Source organism: Crotalus tigris, unplaced genomic scaffold (genome assembly GCF_016545835.1).
Source record: "Crotalus tigris isolate CLP2741 ecotype Arizona unplaced genomic scaffold, ASM1654583v1 scf7180000018825.4774228, whole genome shotgun sequence".
NCBI classification, from domain to species: Eukaryota; Metazoa; Chordata; class Lepidosauria; order Squamata; family Viperidae; genus Crotalus; species Crotalus tigris.
The window spans coordinates 3,754,399-3,771,966 of record NW_024097215.1 but is presented as its reverse complement, the minus strand read 5'-3'; the positions used below and the strand labels follow the sequence as shown (position 1 = coordinate 3,771,966).

The 17,568-nt window shown below is 41.1% G+C and overlaps 1 protein-coding gene across 4 annotated transcripts; it reads right to left on the bottom strand.

Annotated features, from left to right (window-relative positions):
• Nucleotides 1-1,845: 1,845 nt before the first annotated feature.
• On the bottom strand, nucleotides 1,846-17,292 carry MSANTD2 (Myb/SANT DNA binding domain containing 2). Of its 4 annotated transcripts, XM_039356564.1 has the most exons (4): nucleotides 16,756-17,292; nucleotides 7,970-8,228; nucleotides 5,218-5,278; nucleotides 1,846-3,872 (listed from the first exon to the last, which is right to left on the bottom strand). In XM_039356564.1, exons 1-4 carry the CDS (start codon nucleotides 17,266-17,268, stop codon nucleotides 3,020-3,022), a joined length of 1,686 nt encoding a protein of 561 aa, XP_039212498.1. In that variant the 5' UTR covers nucleotides 17,269-17,292; the 3' UTR covers nucleotides 1,846-3,019. The 4 variants fall into 4 exon arrangements, with proteins under 4 accessions (XP_039212498.1, XP_039212503.1, XP_039212501.1 ...); XM_039356569.1 differs by lacking the exon at nucleotides 7,970-8,228 and having other exon boundaries at nucleotides 3,733-3,872; XM_039356567.1 differs by lacking the exons at nucleotides 1,846-3,872; nucleotides 5,218-5,278 and adding an exon at nucleotides 8,816-8,859 and having other exon boundaries at nucleotides 8,058-8,228.
• Nucleotides 17,293-17,568: the final 276 nt, after the last annotated feature.

The following is a 17,568-nucleotide window of genomic DNA, read 5'->3' as shown; positions in this document are numbered from 1 at the left end:
CATCTTTTTTTTTCCCAAAATAGGGGGGGGGACATTACACCAGCTTAATGTACGCAGGGTTGCCTGTTACATTGCTTCTGAACCTTGACACACATGCTACAAAGACATCACTTCCAAATCTGCCAAGAATGTTGCAATGGAGCCTCAGAAAGGTGTTCGGAGTTTAACCAACCATGCCCTTTTCTAGAAAACTCCATTCCATTCACTCCAACTAATTCTAGTCAGCATGGTTGGTCTTTGTGTTTTGGGCTTTTTGGGGGGGGATGGGTTAATAAACGAACTCTTGCAAATCTCAATCGATAATGTTTATGTGCCATCATTTTGTCGTCTCTTAGCAACTGCATAGATTTGCTCTGCCTTCTCTTTCCTTTTGCCAAATCATAGGGTTTAGTAAACATGCAAGTGTCATCATCCTATTTTCAACATTTCTTCTATTAATATTCCTTTGGATCAGCTTAGGGAAAGTCCTTCCTTTTTCCTTCTCTGCAGGGAGCCCCCATTTTGCTTTCCAGAGTGAAGCAGATCAGCTGTTAGTAAATATTAAGGGAATGGATTCTTTAAAAAAAAGTTGGCGTTTGCAAGAATCTGGCATTCTTTGTTGCACGCCGCCCCCTGCTGGCAGAAACTGAAGAGAGCTTTCTGTGAAGAGTTTTCAAAGTTCAAATACAGGGAGTCCTCGATTTACGACAGTTCGTTTAGTGACCGTCCAAAGTTACAATGGCACTGAAAAAAGTGACATATGACTGTTTTTCACAGTTACGACCTTTATGGCATCCCCAGGCTCATGTGATCGGAATTCAGATGCTTTTGGCAACTGGTTCATATTTATGACAGTCGCAGTGTCCCACTTTGGTGATCTTTTGACAAGCAAAGAAAATTGGGGAAGCCAATTTCATTTGACAACATGTTACTAACTGAACAATTGGAGCGATTCACTTAACAACTGTGGCAGGAAAGGTTGTAAAATGTGGTTAAGTCGAGGATCACCTGTACAGTCAAAGAACAAATGGTAAACCTTCGCTGGAAAGCCTTACACTTGGAAAGAGGCAGGCGAGATAAGAGATGAGATTCTGAATGTTATCTTTGTGGACATTTATTATAATAAGGAACTGCTGACCCCCTTCTGGATTTTACTGGGTAGACACATAAAGTAAGAGACAAACCACAAAATGGGCTTTTATTTTCAGAAAGAGTGATTCTCTCCATCCAGGTGAGCTCATGTTATCACCTACCGGTACTTAGTCCTGCAAAATCCGAGCATGCTAGATTGAACTGATCATATATCCTGTTAGCGAAGAAGTGATGTAATTACACACAAGCTCAGACAGCAACTCTTCAACCGCCCCCCAAAAAACTATTTTCAGGCAAGCTGCTGATATGGTGGAATTCTGCAAACTGCCAAACCCTTGTCTGCCTGTTTATGTGGATCCTTGCATTACTTTCCACTATCAGGTCATTGATAATTCTAGAACACCCCTTCCCTACGTCTTAATTCTTTCAAGAGCAAGGACAAGTTTCTGAAACGAGGACCTTGCTTTGAAGGAAACATTTACCGTCATTTTCAAAATGGGAATTCTAACTTTGAAATTAGGAGTCAGAGTTGGCTTATGATAACTCGATTTTATTGGCAGTCACCAAGCAGGAATCTGGTTTGGAGAGTAAGCCAAACTTTTTCCTGCAAGCAAAAAACCAAGTTGGTCAGGTCCAATGGTATTGATAGTGAATAGCACCACGCTCAAAGAGATCACAGATTGATCGTGAAGGTGCTTTCTCCAATGAAGTATCCGCAAACTTGCAAAATTATGAGGATCCTTCAGCAAGCAGATGGAAAATAATCTTGTATACAGAACATTGTATTTTATTAGGAAATGTTATATTTGCTATTATTTATTCATATAATACTGTACGGATTTTGCAAGATAAGCCATCTTGAGGGCTTTTTTTTCTCCTTCTGAAGACAGTGCTAATATATGAATATACAGACATTCAAAATAATTAAAAAATATGTATAATAAATAAAACATTTTTTTAAAAAAATGCCAGTACACATCTTCATAAAGATACAATCAGGCAAGAAACACATTTCTGAAAATCCACATTTGTTTGTTTTTATTTGGACTGACACATTCATTGTATGTCACAACTTCCACTGATCAATGAGGTTTGTAAAAAATGAAATTAAAAAAAAACCTGGCACTAGCCAGCAGCGCAATGGGATTTATATCGGAACATTTTAATGAGGCATTAAAAATGTTTACTCCCTTGGTCCATAACTCCCCAGTTCCCACCCGAGCCCACCCCTTTTCTCACAGCTTTGATTGTATTTGATAAAAAGCATGATTTGATCAAATGCTTCCCAGCGGCCGAGTTACTTTAACTGCCACACAGAGGTTAACTAAATATTTCTTAAAAGGCCATGGATGATTTTAATGTAAACACAACAAAAACCAAAATAAAAAGAGGTGATATGGCAACACTACTAGTGAAGTGGGGTACATCACAGAAAGAGAAAGTTTTTTGCAGGCAACACTGGTTGAAAATTGTAAGAACACTTGATGGGTAAAGAAACTGAAATGCTAAACTATATACAAGGGGTGCGAACGGGTGGCACTGGAAAACAGTCTTGTGTGACTGGGTTTAAACTCATTGTCTATTGCTTATTTCTTACATAACCGTAATCACACTTGAGACACAGGTGTAAAAATGAGACATTGTGGAAAACAGCTTTTTCATATGAAATTTAACATGTACGTTCATCCAACGTGGAATGTACCAATAGTTGTCATATTTACAATGCTCCCTTTGAAAGTCCTTTTCTTTATAAAACCAGTTGACTGGCCCAAGGAAGTAAACAGCATATTTTACTGGCTTGAGATACACTTTTGTAAAAGCCCCTATAAGTGTCTCCCTCATTTCAGTTCGGTTAGAGCAGCTGATTTTGCCCAGTCTTGTCCTAATCGGATGCCCAAAATGCCACAGGTGATACTTACAAAGTCCTGATCCTTATGAAGGAGGAGAGTCAGTTGTTAAACTTCAAGGGGTATCCAATGGCTTTTTCCAGGCACTCTACCAAAGACCCAGCGGAAAGGAAGTCCCTCTCTACTTCTACAAATTTAATATAAATAGACTTAGGAGAAATTCCCGGGTCCACGATACAATTTTGTGATAAAAATCCATTGATTCCAACCCACTCTTTGCTGAAGGTCTTGGTGTTGGCCTGAAAATGTAAAAACAAGCACTGCTGGAGGGTCCTGACCTCAGCAATGCCCAGGTAACAATAGATGATTCTGGTGGGCTCCACCTCCACTTTGAGGGAAGCTTGCGACGAGGGCATTTCCGTTTCTGCCAGAGTTTCGCTTTCAGGCTCCTGGCTGACGCTCTCGTGATCGGGAGACGGTGGCTTCTCGTGACAATCTTCGTAGCCGATGGCATACAGACCGGGGCTCTTTGGAATGCCTCCAGGTAATAAATACTGGACAATATTTCCCCCCGTTGGCTTGGAGTGAGCGATAGGAATCCAGTCAATTTCCAGGTGTAACTCTAGGCATCTGGCTTCGCTAATAGTGATCTCTAAGAATTTGTAATAAACGTTCTTCCAGTTCATTTTCTGGACTCTGGTCATGATGATTCTGCCCTCGGGCTTCTCCGAGTTGAAATATTCCCGGAGTCGCTTGCCAAGGGGAACTTGGGAACTGATCTCAGCGTAGTGGTAACGGATGTCCTCCTTCCACCGTGTATTGTAGCCAATCCCAAATATAGCCAGTTTGTTAGAAAGGTGTAGCCTAGAAAAATCCGCCCAACTCTGAAAGAGTTCCCATTTTAACTGGACGGATTCCAAGATCTGTACAATATTCTGCATTAGGTCGCACTTCCTTTAAATAAAAAAAGAAAAGAACACAAGAGGACTAAGTTTTAAGGCAAGGCAATTAAGAAGTGCAGAAGAAGAAAAGGATGCAATCACCAAACGCCAATGGAGGTAAACAGGCCTATCAGAGGCTAAGGACAAATAGTTGCTAAAAAAAAAATTCACAATAGTGTCTTACAACCCTTATAGCACGGAGCAAAAGGGTATCTCACGTTGAGCCCGTACTTTGCCTGCAAAATGGAACCAGTTCCATTTCTGACCTCTCTCGTTTCGGACAGGAAGGACAGCTGCCTGAAAACAGGAGGCTAACTATCCGTATGGTTGATGCTGAGCAAATTGAACCAGTGGTCTGATTTTTTTTTTAAGGCACTGTCATCATGAATCCTATGTGGCAAATACAGGTAGTCCTTGAGTTATGACCGTAATGGAGCCTGCTTATTATGGTCATACGTTGCAACGGTCAATCCAATTTCACAACTTTTTGGGCGATGGTTGTTAAGCAAACACTGCAGCTGTTAAGCAAAATGCTATAGTCGCTAAGCCAGTGTTTCTCAACCTTGACATTGCTGGCTGTGGAATTCTGGGAGTTGAAGTCCACATGCCTTAAAATTGTCAAGGTTGAGAAACACTGCGCTAAGCGATCCCCGTTGTTCATTAGGGCACCATTTTGCCACTGTATAATGGTCACATGATAGCGGGATGCTGCAAACAGCTATAAATGTAGCCATGTTGCCAAGTACCCAAAGTGCGGTCATGTGACCATTGGGGGGGGGAGGTACCATTGGAACTTCAGATCTGGGTTGTAAGTTTCTTTTTTTGGATCCATTGAAATTTTGAATGATCACTAAGTTGTAAATTGAGAAGTGATAGGGATTTCTACATGCTTGTATCTAATGCAACTACTAACAAAGCACGATCTTATAAAAAGAACCATTGTAGTGTAGTGATTGAGGAGTTGAATTAAGATCAGGAAAATGCAGGTTGAAATCTCAGCTATGGAAAGTGGAAGCTATGGAAACTTCCTCTCAGCTTAATCTATCTCATAGATCTGTGAAGGCTCCTCCTGACCTATTCTGTCTATCCAATGAGACATCGGGCTAGGCTTTCATTCAGTTCCTGCATTCAGGACACTGCTGATATAAACATGGCAGCACAAACGCAGCCAATATTTGCACAGCCACTCATGATATACATGCAGAGTTACTGCAACTTTCCAAGGATACTTCAACAGCCCAAGTTTGTATTTCAGTCCGGTTCAGCTGGGAAGACTGAATCTGTTATATTACCCTTGAAAAGTGGTAGATACTTTCAGAGTCTTAATTTACAGACAGAACATTATTCAAATTACTTACTGAGAATCTTCTGAAGATTCCTGTTTTATCTTCAGTGATTTCTTCACTGCAGGCATTTCATCTAAAAGGCAAGGCAGAGGTTAAAATAATGCATAATAACTGAACCTTGCTACTTTAAAAATGCAATTATATCCAGATTATAATGGTGACCAGTTTCCCCGTAAAGGTTTCCCCTGTCCAGTTATGTCCAATTTGAACTTTATTTCACTGTGCAACTCCAGTGGACTCTGAGAGGGGGGGGGCATACAAAACTAGGAAAAACATAAAAACAGCTATAATAATCTAATACAGGGGTCCCCAACCCCCGGGCTGCAGCCCACCACTGGGCTATGGCCTATTCGGAACCGGGCCAGGTGAGCGGTGGGCAGCTCAACTTGCATGCACATGTGCATGCTGACCCGCCACTCGCACAAGTCGAACTGCGCATTAACATGTGTGCCAGCCCACCACTTGCATGGTCTGGTTCCCCTCTTCCCCTCCCCCAGCTGAGCCACCAAGGTGCAAAGGTTGGGGACCGCTGATCTAATACATGGCAAAACAATGCAACACGGGCTGTTGAACAACTATTAAACATCAACCCCACACGCAGGACCAAAACCAGGTTTTCAAAGCTTTCTGGAGCCCTAGGAGAGAGGGCACCATCCTTATCTCTGGGGGGGATACTGTTCTGAGAAGGTGGAAGGGTAAGCAGGCTTCCAGGAATCCACAACATGGCATCATTTAGCAAAGGGACTGGAATGCACCCACTCTGTTGGAACATACTGGGTAGGTTGAAAAGGTTGGAGAAAAGGGATCTATCAGATAGACAGGCCCTATGTCGTACAGGGAAACTACACAACCCGTGTCCTGCTGGTTGTCATTGTTTCAAAGATATTTCCTTACCTAAACAAAGAAACGTAATGACTAAGGGTGGATAAAAAAGCAGTGGGAGAAGTAACTTCTAACTTCCTGCCAGCTTATGGGAATCTGGCAGCGAGTATCAAAAATCTCCCTTCCCTTCCCAGCAGGCAGGTGAATTGCTGCTGCGGGAAAGGGGAGGAAGAATGAGGCATTGCAAGACTGGCTGGGAAACTGTCACTGAAAATGAAGATCACATGACCACAGCAGCCCATCCACAACCAGTAGTCCTCAAGCAGCAACAATTTCTCTAAATTTCATTCCCTTAGGAGTCACAGGTCCTGGATTTTGGACCCATTCTGTAAGTTAGCCCATTTAAGGTACCTCGGCTCAAAAATTGCTGCCCTATGATGCACTGTTTCACCTATTAAACATCATGACAATGAATGTTTTAAGTTGTATATTGATAGATAACCAGCACCTTAAATTGCATTTAGAAGCCAACTGGCGGCCGATGAAGTGGGTGTAGCAGTGGTGACACATGAGCACATGGAATGGTGCCTGTCACTGCTCATGCCGCTACGTTTTCATGCAGCTATAGGTTTTGGGTGGTCTTCAAGGTCAGCCCCACGTAAGCACATTGGAATAATGCATTGTGAAGTGACCATGGCATGAGTGACTGTCTGAAGGGTTCCTTTATAGGATAGCAAGAGGTCAAAGGCCAAATTTCTAGCATACACCAGTTAATTAACACCAATTAATATGAAAGACAAAAAAAGTATGTCTGAATATTCGTATGGCGGCTGTTAATTGGAACAATAAACAATAAAAAGACTATAAAGCAGTGAAAACATATTTTATTGTGTTGTACTGGAAAGGACTTTTGATATTACCGACAGATTGCAATGGATAATTACATCATCCTGCAAATGAGAAATCTCTGTAATTGCCACGCTTTCTGTCAGTTCCAATAATGGAATCCCTGGCCCTCAATTAGTACATTAACATGAGGTTTCACTATATACAGCCAGCCTTCAACTTGTGAATATTCATTTAATGATGGTTCAAAACTATGATGGTCTTGACAAAATGACTTACAACCCATCTTCGAAGTTATGACTATCTTTTACTACCCTTGCAGTCATTTGATCACAGTTTGGGTATTTGACAACTAGCTCAAATTTGTAACAGTTGTAGCATCTTCAGTCATTTGATTGTGATTTGCAACCATCCCAGCTGGATTTGCTTGATGACTACAGCAATTTGCTTAATGACCATGATAAAAATGGTTGTAAAATCTGATTGAATCACAGATGATTCGCTTAAGGACCCTATTGCTTAGCAACTAAAATTCTGGACCCAACTGTGGTCGTAAGTCAAGGAATATCTGTAAAGCAAAACTCTCAATATTTAACTGCATTTTCTGAAATCTGATTCGAAAGCAATGATCTTGAGAGCTTTTACTGCATCAAAATATGAACTGTGCTACTGATGTTGGGAATTTATAACTACAATACACAAATAGAGTCCCATGCTGATTAATGATTTGGGCCAGGATCTGTTTGGGTCCAATTCAACTTTCCCCTCAACCTTGGAAGCTGACCTGGATCAATCGCTATTGTTCAATCTCACAGAATTGAGAGAAAAGAATATAGATCACGTAGAACTCCTAGATGAGAGATGTAATGTAATGAATATAAGCAGATGGCGTGTACCAAAATAGTCTACCAAAATAAGAGTTGGTACTGCCCCATTTCCTTACTTAAAATGAGATATCTCAACCTCAGGTTCAAGGCATGCAACAGGAAGATGTACAAAACAGAAACACTAGTCCGTGGTTGCAACGCAAGTTGCAGTGGCACCAATTAAAGCATTAGCAATCACCGGTGTTTCGGTAAAGTTTGCCACATCTTACCTAACTCTTGCTCGCCTGGTTGGTAACAGTAAAGATCCTGACTATGGTTCCCCCATTCGTCCTGCGAATATTCCTCCATTGTGCTACCATCAGACTCCAGCTCTTGATATAAGCCACTGCTATTGATGAGCACCGGTTGGCAGAGTTGAGAGTCCCATCCTCCTTGACCAAAGACCTGCTCCAACTGTTCAAATGTGTAACTGCTTTTTCTTTTGCCCACACCATGTTCCTTCACTCGGCTGTAACACCTGCGAAGGGTCTAAGACAGAAAACATGCCTGTTAGTTGATAGTGGCCAACTTCTATACCTCTTGTGCCATTTTTATTCTTCTTTAACTTTGTTCTAAACTCTGCCACATTTATTAGACTCTTTTAAACCAAACAGGGTTTTATGAAGAGGTTTTAAAGCCAAGTTGAAACTTCACAGCCATTTAAAGTTCACAGCAAAGAGCCACAAGAGGACAACACATTTAATAATAATTTTAATATATCAGTTCCATTTATTTGTCTTTTATTGCCAAAACTTTCTCTTCTTAATCCCCAAGCTTGCTATATTATGCAGAACTAAAACCCCCAGTCAGATACCAACAAGCCCATAAGATATACACATTTATGAAGGAGAGAAAGAACAGTTACTGTGGTACCCATAGTTTGAAACTTAAGGAAAAGTGAGGGGGAATGGGAAAAGAGAGAGAGAGAGAGAAAGGAAGAAAATGAAAGGCAGAGAGAGAAAGAAAGAAGTCACCAAAAGCAGACAGCTGGATTGTCCCTTACTCCAAAAAGAAAACAAGAAGTTATTTTAAAACTGTTGGCCTAAACTCTTTAGCTAGTAAAATATATTACTTACATAGTTTGCATCCTTACTAACTCACTCTGTCTCTTGGGAAGCTGCTGAAATTTAAAAGAAGTGAAATCAATAATGCTCCGTATTCCCATGATCAAATATTAAACACACAATACTAAGATGGTCAGGTCTAATAATAAAACATTAAACCCAACACTAGATTTTTAGGCATCTTTTATACCCTACCTCAATCAGATATTACCCATTTTCACTGATCCTTAAATCATTCACTGGTCAGTAAGAAGCCAAATTACCTATTAAGGCAAGTGTAAATCAAACACTGCTGAAAATGCTTCTTATCCAGGTTCCCCTCTTTCTAACTCCATAATTTAAATTATGCTTCTTAATGGAGTTCACTGCAAAGGGTGGGAGTATTGATGAAAAATTGACTAAGAGTGGGCAAACTTTTCCAGTTCAAACTGTTAGGAACTCAAAACACTTTCAAAAGGGTTAAAAACATCAATTTTGAGAGCAAAGCAGCATCACTAAGATTGACCCATGCAACATAACATGACACTTTTGGGAGAATCCAATGCCATGAGAATGGTGATCCATTCATGGGGTACCAATGTTTTCTTTCCTTCTCATGCAATTCTGCACAGATCTCCAAGTTATCACAACTCTAGGGAGCAGATTATGAAGCAGAGAGGAGAAAGAACTGGCCTGTTTCTAGTTATACAAATATAACAAATATAAATCATTGATAGAAAAGGGATGACAATAACTTGGAAGTATTAAAAAAGAATAAAGTAGAACAAAAATGGTTCTTTGTTTTTTAAGCACAGTTCCAAGAAGCTGAAGCAATTTTGACACCTCAACACCGTTTCCAGAAAACTTATATGTTGAGTGGATTTCCCTTATAACTTTACTGCATCTTATCTCTTCAACATGCAGTCAGGTAAAAGTTATTGTAATAAGCAATTTTTTTATTTCGGAATTCCCTGAAATTTGAATGAAAGTTATCAAGAATGAAATTGCTTTTGAGATATGGAAGAAAACAGAAACAAGTGGGATGGTGGTATGAAGAGGACTGAGAATCATTTGCTTGTGTAAAGTAACTGTGTGTTTTAACACTCCTGTTCAATAGGCTGCTTCATCCCATTCCATCATAGATATAACGAAGGACTTTGGAATGCATGGCAAAGCCTTACCAAGGATATTGTTTACTTCTTAATTAAATGACGCGAGCATCAGACTGGGAATGGAGAGATGCAAGGCGAATCCCACAGTAAGCCACTAAGCTTATGGGACAGTTCTTGAATCAAAAACGTTTCCACAGAGTTGCTGTCAACCTTTAAGTTTCTTATACAGAGTTTGGGATTATGATATGGACAACTCATAAATAAGTAGGATTTTCTCCACAAAGATGGTTTAAAAACTTGTTTTAATGAGTTGCAATGAGTCAAACTGAGAAGGATGGAAATGTGACATGCCAAGTATTTGCTATCACCTTCTAAAGTTAGTGTGGGCAAGAACATTGCCCAAAAAGTGCTTGCTCCCTTTTCAAGTTTATGGAGTCAGATTAGTCTTTCAAATCACCAATTCTAATTTCTAGCGTTTTGCTACAATTTACTTTACAACTTCCTATCATTTTGCTGGTAGCGCATAGGGTCTGATATTCATCACTCTTTAAATCCCACTTAGCTTTATGTATTGCAATATTCTACCCCCTTTTTCCTATTTAGAAAAAAACATTTTAAACAAGTCTAAATACCTTGCAGGAAAATATGTACACACTTCTTATTCCTTAAAGTGCTATGCTATATTTAGAAAGAAAAAAGATTAACAAACCCAGGTCAACTCCGGTTATAATTCAAGATGTTCTTAATAAAAATGGGCATATTGTTTGTTCCTTTCCTCACCAGATCGAATGGGATATATGTTTTTCTCTAAATTTAGGGGCAGGAAAGAGATAATAAATACGTCAGAAATGTTGCTACCTATCCATGTAAAATAGATTTTAAGTCATTGCTTAAGTAATTTTTCAGCGAGCTGTATAATAATAATAATAGTAATAGTAGTAGTAGTAGTAGTAGTAGTAGTAGTAGTAGTAAAGTTGGAAGGGACCTTGGAGGTCATCTAGTCCAACCCCCTGCTCAGGCAGGAAACCCTATACCATTTCAGACAAATGGCTGTCCAGTCTCTTCTTGAAAACTTCCAGTGTTGGAGCATTCACTGCTTTTGGAGGCAGGTTGTTCCACTGGTTAATTGTTCTAACTGTCAGGAAGTTTCTCCTTAATAATCTACTTATGACAAAGAATTTGACTTAGTCATATAAAAAGGCAAAATAATGCTGTCTAGAATCACATCAAGCAAATAAAACCACATCTACTGAAATCTGGACACTTTTGCTTAGTTGTGTACTAATAAAAGTTTCCAATTTTTTTTTATTGAAAACCAAGCTAAAATAAACAGTCCCTCCCAGAAAACTAACCAGGATGTCTTCACATGCTCTGATAAGATCATCTGAAAATTCCACCATCCACAAACAGTTTGAAACATCAAATTAAGCCCAAGTGTTTAAGGAAGTCTCTTTTAACGGCCTCTTTCAATATGACAGAAGCAACCTGGCCCAGCAATAATCCTATTCAGTATTCAGAAAAGTGTAAGAACCCCGATTGCAAATGGATTACACAAACCAGCTTGCTGAGAGGCAGAGCAGGAGAGTTAGAGACACAGTGATAGAAAAACCCATGGATCTAGTTGTAACTCCATGGGAAAAAACATCTGCTGTGACAGCTTCATTCAGCAAAACAAATCATGTATTGCAAATGAACAAAGCTATCAGGCAGCCACTAATAGAAAAAAATGACATTTTATTGTTTTACTTATTTTACAGCTACTGTTCTTTGTCAACACTGCTAACATCGGATGTTTTTGCATTGACAACAGAGGGAAATGTACCCATCTTTTACCTTTTGCTTTTAGAGTTAGATGATGCTGAGAGCGGGGATGTGAACAAGAGTCCAGCTAGACATAATAACACTAGACCTAGCGTGAGAAACAAGGTTATTGTAACAAGAACTGATAAGGAATTGGCGGCCTGGAGAACTGGAGGCACTTCAACCTAATTGGGGAATGTGATTTATGACTGTTAATTGGAGGAGGGAATTGTGCTTTAATACTATGTGCTCAAGGGAGGGGAATTCAGTTTTTGGCTTTGATTATGCAGTGCCAACGTTATGCTACTCAAAATAAAGATTCTTTAAGGTAAACAATGCCTCAAAGTTCTTTTGAAGAGTTTCATCTGTCGGAACCATGACATTCTTTATAGTATAAAATATTCAGCTTGCGTATAACCTTAAGCCATAATATGGCTAGTTTCCCACCCATCCCCATTGAGGTTTGTACAGATGCATTCCAAGGCAGAAAGCAGAATTTACACTAGATAGGTTTCTACATCATGCTAAGCTAAACAAATCTAAAATAAAAATAAACACAGCAACACTAACACCATGCTACAATTTGTTACTCTGTGTTAAAGCGACATCCCACTTTCCTTCCCAAGAATTCAAAGAGCCATATACAACATCTCTTCCTATACTTTTCCCTACAATAGCCCAGTGAGATAGATGAGTTGAGACTATAAGTCCCCCAACTTAACCTGATGAACTTCCATGGCTGAGAGAGAATCTGAACCCCCCTAAAATTTCCTAATAAAAATAGTCGTCAAATGATTTAGATGTAAAAATTAACTTTAGTATAATTAATTAAGTGTAAACAGATACGTACTCGGATATGGAAATTTCAAATAGCTTTGCAGTACTAACAGTTTCTAAATCTATCAATGGAAAATAACATAAATATCAGCAAACACACAGGCAAACATGTGCAGCCAAAGGATCTGATCCCATTAAAAAGGATCCCATACAATACAATGGGAAAAGAGTTTGGTTCTATGGGAGCAATCAACCCTGGCTGTTCTTTGGAAGGACAGTTACTGAAGCTGAAGCTCAAATATTTGGCCACTTAATGAGAAGACAGGACTCACTGGAAAATATCTAATGGTGGGAAAGACGGAAGGCAAAAGAAGAAGGGGTGGGAAGATGATGAGAAGGTACCGTGCCAGCAACTGGTCCTCATAAACAAGCAAAGCCCTATCTGTGGGATTCAGGCAGCACACAAAACCACGCCCCCTCTGGTGGAAAAAACTCTCTCCACAGAACCATCCCTGGTGCCCAAAAGGTTGGGGACCCTCTGTGTTAGATAGTGTCATCAACACAATAAACATAAATTTGGGCAAACTTTGGGAAACAGTGGAGGACAAGAGGGCCTGGCGTGCTGTGGTCCATGGGGTTGCAAAGAATCAGACACGACTTAGAACTGAACAACAACAACCTGGGAGGTTGGAAATCACAAGAAAGCTGTGCTGAGAGGCAAGAAGCTTGGATATGTTATTTACGCAAGAATGCATTTATGATAGGATCTAACACTTTTAGAGGGTGAATGTTCATGTTCTTTGAAACACACTCTAGTACAGTGGTTCTCAACCTGTGGGTCGGGACCCCATTTGGGGTCGAACGACCATTTCACGGGGGTCGCCAAACAACGCAGTCCGCCATTTTCCCTCCCTTGTCCTTAGCTGTGTTACTCCCTTTTATTCTATTGGCTTTTGAAAGCCAATAGAATAGATTCTCTTGAATAGAGTCTAATTCTATTGGCTTTCAAAAGCCAATAGAAATTGTCCAGGCTGTCTCTGCCCTGCTGAGCCCGCCAAAAGTCCCATTCTGCAAACGGTGCTGCACCAGTTGAGTAGTCCTCGACTTACGACTGGTTGAGTAGTCCTCGACTTACGACCGGTTGGGGGTCGCGGCATTAAAAAGGTTGAGAACCACTGCTCTAGTAGATGAAAGAGATTCTGAGAAACTACCTGTCTACCTAAGTAACTGCTGGCTTTTTAAAAATAAGCTTGCTTTATTTCTCCTACAGAATGAAGGAAAGGCACATCTAAGCAAGCAAAGTATGTACATTAAATAAATCGTTGGTACTAAAAAAATTCCATTAATAGGTACATTATTGTGCCAAGCAACCTAATTTTACATTTGTCATTTTCAAAGTCCACACAAAACTTGCTTTATTTGTGCTGAATATCTAATACATAATGTAGGCAAAATTTCTCAGACTGCAAAATTTCACTACACTGATGCTGAATTTTAAAATACCACAATGCTTGTGGACTTCAAATTACATACATGACAAATTTAACTGCTGATGTGATTTCTGTGAAGCCTAGATCACCATAATGTCATTATTAGCATATCACATCTTTTTAAAATATGGAAATGGATGAAGAGAAAATATTGAGTTTAAATAGTTTTGAAAAGAAAGTCAATTTTTATTCATTATTAGTACTGCCCTAGGTACTTGTAATTTCTAACATAATTCACGGCGTATTAAAATAATACAGAACTTTTCTATTAGTTTGTGGAACAGCATAAATTAACAAGAAGTTTCTTCTCCATAGTTAAGTCTAGCTTCGCCTCTCTTTGATTTGATTATGCCATCTTTCAGTGTAGAAAAAAATGTATTTCAGAACACAGTCTTTTTTGATATATTTACAGATGCCATCCAGATACAAAGTTTATCTCATATTTGCTATTTGTTAAGTGACTTTTTAATTTAAAGCATCAATTTGTTTTTGTAAGACTCTTACTTTTTCATGAAACCCCCCCCCCCGCCCAATCACAGTCTTACAGAATATGTAGGTATGAAATTGTTTTCCTAGATTTGGCTTGCTGTCTTTCTATCTATTTCTATCAAGAAATGCAATTCCATTTCAAAATGTTGGCCAACCTTTCAAACTTCTTTAGGAATGACTCTCATAGAGCTAAAAACTATATAGCACTGACTAAACAAACACACACATGCACAACATCTTATGGATTTCTACCCAAAGGTAAATTTCACAATATTTATGCTCAGCTAGATAAAATAAGAACCATTTTTCATAATGCATGTACAGTAAATATTCAATCTTCATTACAGTTGCATACTTTAAATACAATCTTTTAAATGTATCACTCTGTTAAAGCAGAAGTATCAAGCAAATATCATACCTATAAATTCATAATTGAGCAAGAGAGCTGCAGATGGAAAAGGTGCTGTTGTGGGAACAGACTACATTTTTTTAAATGTTTTCCAGACATCAGAACCAACAACAGTTTTGTCTTTCCCTACAAAACACAGCCTTCAGTTGTCAAATATTGACAACTATGGCCAGAAACAAAATCACACAAAATATCAGAAATCTACATACCAAATATCTGATGATTGATAGACTAATAAAAAGCGCAGTGTCCATGCATTAGAAAATCTACTTCTCAACTCCTGAAGAAAGCATGGAACATTTTATTTAAAAGCAACATTAAAATAAAAATGTAATGCAATCCACAAATTTCACAATCATAATAGATCAAGGTACATGTGGACCATATAGGATTTATGTCACTCACATTTGCAGGACTTTCTTTATGGACTATACCCAGAGGTTTCACATTCTAGTGCACAAAATCAGAATGGTCTAAAGACAATATGTAAAGCTCTGAATTTTAGAACTTAATTTTAGCAGAAAGAATTTTACAAGGTGTCTGCTTGTCCTTACATCTACCATAAGAAGCAATGGATAATTCAAATACTATCCAAGGCACTACTACTTTTTAAAGATGGAAGCATTCATTCAGCTCAAAAAAGTCCACCTTAATCAACCCACATATGCATCATCTTGTAACTACTCCCATCTTTGAAATCTCGCAAAAAAATCAAAGATTACATATGTGTCTGTTTGGTATTAGTTCTCTCTGAAGTTTACTGCATTAAAGAGATTTATACAGCAGGAAGATCTAGCCACACATTCTGCATGATTCTCCCCACTCATTTCCTAGAGTGTGTCCCACCTAAATGCCAGCATTTTCCTTTCTCAGTCTAACTTAATATTAAACTTAAAGTCCCCAAACAGAGCTAACCAAGTTCACATCACTGACCTTTTAGATGAAAACTTTTGCATTAGAGGGCTAAAACTATCACAAACTCAGTCCCTAAATACCGTTCTTCACCAGGACTTACAAGTATTCACACCACCTCTTAACTCGGCTCCAAAGGAACTTCAAAACAGCCAACCACCCCAGAGCACAACTTCATGTCATGACAAAATCTTGGATTCTCACCTCCAACCTTATTCGCCCAGATCCATCCTGTCTATTCAAGTCATTTATTCCAACGGTGTTTTTTTTTTTCAGGAGGCAAGTGGACTTCCTTGTTTTTCTTGAAGATGTTTTGCTTCTGAACCAAGAAACTTCTTCAGCTCTGACTGGATGGTGGGGAAAGGAAGGGTTCACTGTTGAAGACAGGCGCAGGCTGTTGGGGATGAGTCTGTTTTGTCTGCAAGGAAGATAAATCCTTCCTTTCCCCACCATCCAGTCAGAGCTGAAGATGCTTCTTGGTTGAGTAGTGAAACATCTTCAAAGAAAAACAAGGAAGTCTAGTTGCTTCCTGGAAAAGCACCTTTGGGATGACCCATCATCTTGTGTTTTTTTGGCTTTGAATTGCACGGGTTTGTTTTCTTTAAGTGCCTTCCTTCCCTTTTAAACAGGCAGGCAGGAGTCGCCGCTCCCAATCTTAAATGACAACCTCGCCCTTTCACAAATTCTTAAATATAAGCAGGATCCACGCGGGGGGGGGGGAGATAGAAGAGGGGCCCCTGTGGTTGCTGTGAAGCTAACAGGGCAAGATCGAAGAGTGGACGGCAGCCCTTCGCCAGGGACGGCAGCCCTTCGCCAGGGACGGCAAGGGGCGAGGTTCAAGGGCTACACTGGCTGTCCCGCCCGCCCCTCGGAGAAGCCCCAGCGGCCAGCAGGGAGGGAGGCAGGGATGGGGTGGGGAGGGCTTGGTTTCCCTGGAGAACGCCGCGTCCTCAGCATCCCCGGCTCGGCGGCGGCGCTGCCTACCTTGATGCGCTCCCGGCACTGCGACGGGGTCCGTTCGTAGCCCAACTCGGCCAGGGCTCGGGAGACGCGCTCGTACATGGCGGGCCCGGGTGCCTTACTGCCGAAGACGGTGCCGGCGCCCTCCAACTGCTGGTACCGCGCCTCCACCAGCCGTTCGTTGCCCCACACGGCGATCAGCGCGTTGGTCTCGGCCGGCGTCCACGACATGCCTCGGCAAGCCGCCGCCGCCGCCGCGGCGCTGCTGCCCGGAGAGAAGGAGACGGAAGGAGAGGCCCCGACGCCGCCTCCCCCCGAACCGGCCCCCGCTGAGGTAGCCGCCGCCGCCGCCGCCGTCACTGACCCCGCTCCGGTGGGGCCTAACGGGGAGGCGCCGCTGGGCGTGGAAGGGTCGGAGAGGCTGGGGTTGCCGTCGCTCAGCGCTCCGGGCGAGCCGGGAGACAGCACCTCCATCTTGGGGATCTTGAGCGGCGACTCGGCGGCGGAGAGCTGTGAGGAGCCACAGGGCGCCGCCATATTGGGACTGCGGGGCTCAGCGGGCGGAAGTGACGGAGAGAATCCAGGGGGCGGGGTTTCCGCCAGGCGGCGGCAACAGGAGAGCCAAGCGCGGGGAATACAAAAGAGAAAGGGAAGGCGCTCGCTGGCGCGCGGGGTGGGGGGGGGCGTGGCCGCACGTGGCGAGTTGGGAGGAGCTTAGGTGCATATTGTGTAAATGGAATTAAATGGGAGCGATTCGCTTCTTCTGGAATTTCTTCGCCGTATTGCTTTTTTTTTTAGCGATGTCTGTGCAAACCGTGGTCATAAGTCGAGGACTAC